The sequence below is a fragment of the Spermophilus citellus genome (genome assembly GCF_964194105.1).
Source record: "Spermophilus citellus genome assembly, chromosome: 4".
NCBI classification, from domain to species: Eukaryota; Metazoa; Chordata; class Mammalia; order Rodentia; family Sciuridae; genus Spermophilus; species Spermophilus citellus.
The window spans coordinates 224,801,115-224,807,315 of NC_138185.1; the positions used below are offsets into that span (position 1 = coordinate 224,801,115).

Genomic DNA, 6,201 nt, shown 5'->3' on the forward strand with positions numbered 1-6,201 from the left:
AAAGGAGGATGAAATAGGACAGTCATACATTAGTGGAAAAAGAGACAAATTTAGTGATTGCTATAGAGGAGAAAAGACAGGAAGATTGGCTGTTTGAAATGAAGGCCTAACTCTCTTTTGTCTGGGCTGGGTTCCAGAAATTTCAGGCACCAACAGGGTTGTTTGTGGATTTTTATTCAAAATGTTAATTTTTTAACAGGCACATAGTTACTTAAGGCTTCACAGTACTTCTCCATAGTAAGTCTTGCTGGGTGTAGGTATGTTGTCTAGCATGCCACTGGGGAGGGCTGAAGAACAAAGGAGTGTCCTCAGGTGGGAAAGATTCTAAGTATTCCTTTGGCTCAAGTGTATTTTTTTTTTTAAGTATCAGGGATTGAACCCAGGGGTGCTTTTTATTTATTATTTTGAGATAGGGCCTTATAAGTTGCTTAGGATCCCACTAAGTTGCCCATGCTGGCCTGGAACTTGTGATTTTCCTTCCTCAGCCTCCAGAGTCTCTGGGATTACAGGGATGTACCACACCCAGTGCAGGTGTACTTTTCTGTCTTCTGCACAGTAGTGAAGGACCACCTTTAAAATTACCCAGTTATTTGCATTGATACTTTCGTAAAATAGAAAAAGAAACTGAAAAAGACATGCAGAGCATAAATTCTTTCTTTATTTTTTTGTCATTAGATTCGATGTATATAAAATTACTGTCAATTGCCAAAGAAGTTTTTAAACTCTTATTCTGTATTTTTGCATTGCAGTCAGTACATTTGTCTGCAGGTAAATAAATTATTCATGTGTTGCTATTCTTTGAGAGCATTGATGTAGGAAGAAAGTTTGTTAAGCAAATTAGCAAACAGGATGTTTTTGGAATATTTATCTAATTTAAGAGCAAAAATCTTTCAGTTGCCACTAAATACTTGCCATCTTTTCAGTGACGTTCCTTATTGGGGACAGGGATGTAAAAAAAATCCAAGAACTGATGCTAATGTAGTTATTGTAAGGGATGCCTAAGTTTAAACTGGTAGCAATACTTGGATAAAACGGGTGCTTTTACTTCCTCTGTTGTGTTTATTTTTTATTATTTTGATTTATATTAACATATCTTCTCTGTTAGTTTTTGTCTATCCTTTGGATAGATTTTTATTTTTCAGTGTATAATTTTAGATTAGATGTATCCTTTTAAGGGAAAATTCTCTAAGCAGTTTTTTAAACTTTCAAGAGTTGCACAAGCTGATAGAGTGATCATGTAATAATTACTCATATCTTAAAGTAGAGTTTTGTTCTGTAGCTGCCAGTTGTATCTTACTCTACGTTTTTTGGCTACTTTTGCTGATATCTTTCTTGTTCTGAGATAACTTGCTATTCCCTGAGCCTGGACTCCTGTTTCCCTACTTTTAAGGCCCAGCTCAGTAGATGCTTCCTTCAGACTGGCTGTCCATAGTGTCCCTCTGGATGCTTCCACACTTACTGTCAGACCTCTGCTGAGCTGCCCTCACCCTGCCTCATCGAAGTTACTGTCCTCCTGGCCCCTTTTCTTCTTGCTTGAAAGTTGGGATCCCCTTTTGTTTTGTACTGAAATTACATTATGCTTTCCAAGGCACTTTCATATGTATATTCTTTTATTTCATCCTCCAGACAATTCCATGAGGTTGGTAGGACAGAGATTCTCATCTCCGTTTTAATTGAGGTGAGGCTAGGAGGGTGTCTGCATGGCATATCCCTCTCCTTTGCTCTGGGGCTCCCAGGACCACATGTACCACTCAGGCCCAGAGTTCCAAATACTCAGGTTTTGAGTTTGCTCAGAGTTGCCTGTAATTTTGAGGACTTTTTCCCTACTCAGTATGTATGTTTGTTATTTGAAAATCAAAATGTTAACTTGATACAATGTCATAGGCCTTTTTGGAAGAAAGGAATCCTCAGAATCCAATGGAGGGGGGTGTCCAGTAGGGAACTAGAGCTGTGAATCCTGAATGGTACACAGGGAGAAGGGACTTCTTGTTGTTTGTTTTGCAGTACTAGAGATTGAATCCAGGGCCTTGCCCATGCTAGGAAAGCACTGAGCCACATCCCCAGGACATTTTATTTTATTTTAAGATGAAGTCTTGCAAAGTTGCCCAGGCTGGTCTGGAACTTGTAATCCTCCTGCCTGTGCCTGGGGAGTAGCTGGGATCACAGGTGTGGACCTTCATGCCCATGAAAGGGGATGTTTTTAAGAACACATTCAGCAGTGCTAGTTGTCTCACAAATGATTTATTTTCTTTCCCTTTTTGGGGGGGCTACCGAGGATGGAACCAGGGGCACTTAACCACTGAACCATATCCCCAGCTCCCTACCCTGCCTTTTGAGGGGTTACCAGGGATTGAACTCAAGGGCACTTGACCACTGAGCCACATTCCCAGCCCCTTTTTTGTATTTTATTTAGAGACAGGGTCTCACTGAGTTGCTTTGCACCTCACCATTGCTGAAGCTGGCTTTGAACTTCCAATCCTCCTGTTTTAACCTCCTGAGTCGCTGGGATTACAAGCATGCACCACTGCACTTGGCTCTACCTGTATTTTCAAACACAGTGAGAAAGTGAGTTTGCCTTATTTCAGCAGTAACAGCCCAGTAGATTGAGATTACACAGAGCATTTCTTTCTTTCTTTCTTTTTTTTTTTTTTTGGTGGTGCTGGAGGATTAGAACCCAGGGCATTGTGCATGCAAGGCAAGCACTCTACCAACTCAGCTGTGTCCCCAGCGCTACATAGAGCATTTCTTGTGCAAAAAAGATCCTTCTTGAAAAAAGGGAGTTGGAGCAGGATGAAAAACCACTTTTAGTTCAAATCAGAAACCATTTGCTTTTGCTTTGGGGATGTGTTGGATATCATCTGTTTATGGTCGTCAATCCTAGGTTTCACATCCAGCCCTGCCACGTGGTCTAGGTAGTTATGTGACTTTGGCTAAGTCATTTTACTTTCCTAGACTTTTTTTCTCACCTTGTAAACTGGGGTAAATATTAGCTCTATTGCAGGATTTTTGTAAGGATTAAAGGCAGTATATGCAAAGGACTCCCTAAGTGAAAGTTCCCTGGAACCTAATACAGAGAGGGAGTGTGACCCTCCCTCCAGCAGTGGTTATCAAGCCTGAGGGAGCATCAGAATCACCTAAAAGGCTTTTTTTAAACTGCAGCTTGTGAGGCCCACCTCCAGAATTGCTGGTTCATTGGATCTGGGGTGGGACTTGAGAATTTGAATTTCTGAGTTTCTAGGAAATGATGCTGCTGGTATTGGTTGGTGGTCTGGGGACCACACTGTGAGAACTACTGGGCTAACTTACCAGTAGGCATTAGGTGCTATAGATGTCTTTGAAAATGGAGCTTTATGTGGTTAGAGTTACTCTATAATATAAAATTCTTGGAATGCATTTTGAAAATTCAGAATTTAGTATCTTGTAGTCCAGTAGTCTTTGTTACAAGTATTTGAAGGAAAATAAGTTGTGGAAGTAATAGTTATAAATAAACATTATGTATAGTCTAACAATATCTAATTGGATGAAGTATGTGAAAGTGCTTTTATGAAATGTTAGATGAATATTAAATCACAACTGAAAAAATATTTTAAGTAACTTTGTTTTTAAGATTGACCATCATAATGGGGTGTAAAATAGTGTGACTTAGATTTCTCATCTCAATGTGCTGTTTACTGTATGTATTTTTCTCTTTCTCCTCCAGGCTGCTGACTTGAGTAAACCAATAGATAAAAGGATATACAAAGGAACACAGCCTACTTGTCATGACTTCAACCACCTAACAGCCACAGCAGAAAGTGTCTCTCTCCTAGTGGGCTTTTCCGCAGGCCAAGTCCAGCTTATAGACCCAATCAAAAAAGAAACTAGCAAACTATTTAATGAGGAAGTAAGTAGCACGCTGTCTTAGCTGTTAAGAATCCCTTTAAGAGTTTATGTGTTCTTACCAAGGGCAGTGGGCCTAATTTTATACTTCAAGCTAAGTTTTTCATTTACTCAGTCATTTTACCTAGTATTACAGATTTAAATGTGGTGGATTGATTTGTTGACCTTTACCTGTTCTTCCTTGGATAACTGTTTCGTGCATTTGTATGGGGCATGCTCAGGTACCTACAGCAGATTCTTTAAAAATCTTCTATAATGGAGATAAATACGAGACTGTCACTTGATAAGAATGATTTAAAGAAGAAAATAAAGAATTCCAAACTTTGTTCACGTTAGTGGAAAGTTTCATGCCAATCAACCTGATATTTCCTTAGACTGCTCAAATTGCATCTAAAGTATTTGTATGCATGTTTGACAGGGCCGATGGGTAGTTCTCCTGTTCTTGAAAATATTTGCTGTAAAATCACCTTTGACATAGTTAGAAATCCTGGCACTTAAAATTGGATCACACCACAGAGCTTTTGTCAGTGTTGTTGTGTGTTCTGAGGTTTCTAGTATTTGTATTTTCATTGTGGAGGGAGCCTGAGCTGTCTGACCTGCCTGTTCAGGAACAGGTCAGGACTGTTAAATGTGGCAAGTAGAAGTTACCAATAGTTTATGTTAAAATCATTGGAGGGGCTTTTCGGCTCTAGATATTGCCTTTATATACTATGGACTTTTTCCTCTGTTTCAGTGTGACTTTGTAGAAAAGGCAAGGCTGAAGTAGACTTGCTGAGTTACAAGCTCTGGTTTCCAAGTGTTACTTGTTATTCAGCCCTGATGTGCAAAGGATTGAGTCATATGGTAGTTTTGCAGTGTTACATGGTTTTAACATCATTGACTTTTAACAGAAACTTTTTATAGAATTCTGGTGTTTTAAGAAATAATTTTGTTTTGGAAGAGTCTGCCCCAAACTTGAAAAATTGCAGTTAAAATTCCAATTCTTTTGCATTCATTAGGGTACAGACTCACCATGCATATCTGGTATCCATACATTTTGGCATTGCCAATGGATTTGGTGAAATCTTTTGAATCGTGCCATCTCCTCTTCTAGTTTCACCTGGGTTGACTGGGAACAAAATTTGTCATCTGAATTGACAGACTGCAGAGGAAAAGTGTTTAATCTTATTTTCCTGTTAAAAAAAAATCTTAAGCAAAAAATATTCTGTTTATTAATAACATCTGAAGAAGATTTTTAAGTAGCTGGATTTTTTTTAGGGAGGGTGGGGTACAAAATTGGCCTTTTCTTCACTGTTAATAGACATTGTGAATTTGTAGTCATTGTGGGATTTTTTTGTGTTTAGGTAGAGGAGAGTGTGATGGAGGGGGGCGGGACTGGAACCATGTGCAGGGCTGTTGGTAAACAAGATCTGGAAGCAGCTCTGGCTGAGGATGGCACAGAATGCCACTTAGAGAACAAGAAAGGTTTGTGTATCATGGCTGGGGGGAGGGTGGGAGTTGGAGTCCAGGAGGCCCTGGTGTCTTGGGGCTCCAAGAATACTCAGGCGGCCTCAGCCAGATCCATCCCTGCCCTGGGGACCAAGAGTTGCCAGAATGCAGCACCTTACTCTTCACAATTTAAGCACAAGTTATCTCATAGTCCTTTTAAATTTTATTTGAAAAATGGTTGTTCAAATGTGTTTGTGGTTTGATGCCAGGCTGGCATTTGCAGCTTGAGGCTGAAATTGTCTTTCCCAGTTTCTTTGGCATTTGGGTACATTTTCATCAGAATTTAGTCAGGATAGCTAAAAACATGGTACTAGAGGTTTGTTTCTCAGATAGTGCCAGGACTGGGTTTGAAGCAGTCTTCATGCTGTGTTTTGCACTGCTGTGAGATTTAGAGGTATCCGAGTTCTTGTACATGGGAGGGCGGACACTTCCCATTTTGCAGAACAGGATATAGTTAAAGGGAAGGTAAGTGAGTGGTCTGGATCAGATAGCAAGATGATAATAGATTTAGAACTGGAAATCAATACCCAAAACTTTGGTTGTAGGTTGACAAATTGCAGTTAAAATTCCAATTCTTTTGCATTCATTAGGGTACATGCTCACCATGCATATCCGGTATCCATTCATTTTGGCATTACCAATGGATTTGGTGAAATCCCCACTGTGTGTGGCTGCCAGGCTGGCCCTTGCCTTCTCAGGAGTCCACAGTTAGTAAGGAAGGGTGGGTAGAGTACTGAGGCATATATTATCATAGTGATGTGAACAAATACCAGTGGGATACATGTCACCTTTTTCTTTTTTTTCTTTTTTTTTTTTTTTAACGAGAGAGTGAGA

The 6,201-nt window shown here is 39.7% G+C and overlaps 1 protein-coding gene across 9 annotated transcripts in view; it reads left to right on the top strand.

Annotated features, from left to right (window-relative positions):
- Nucleotides 1–6,201, top strand: part of WDR20 (WD repeat domain 20) — a 72,793-nt gene that overhangs the window by 41,853 nt on the left and 24,739 nt on the right. For 5 of the 9 annotated variants that reach the window (XM_081293356.1, XM_081293362.1, XM_081293361.1 and 2 more), the window contains exon 2: nt 3,701–3,883. The exons of 1 other annotated variant lie outside the window; for it this stretch is intronic. In XM_081293356.1, the coding sequence (XP_081149482.1) occupies nt 3,701–3,883 (183 nt within the window). Of the gene's footprint in view, nt 1–1,626; nt 1,679–3,700; nt 3,884–5,241; nt 5,344–6,201 lie in introns of those variants that run through there. 3 more of the 9 variants (XM_081293364.1, XM_081293357.1, XM_081293359.1) reach the window with 3 other exon arrangements.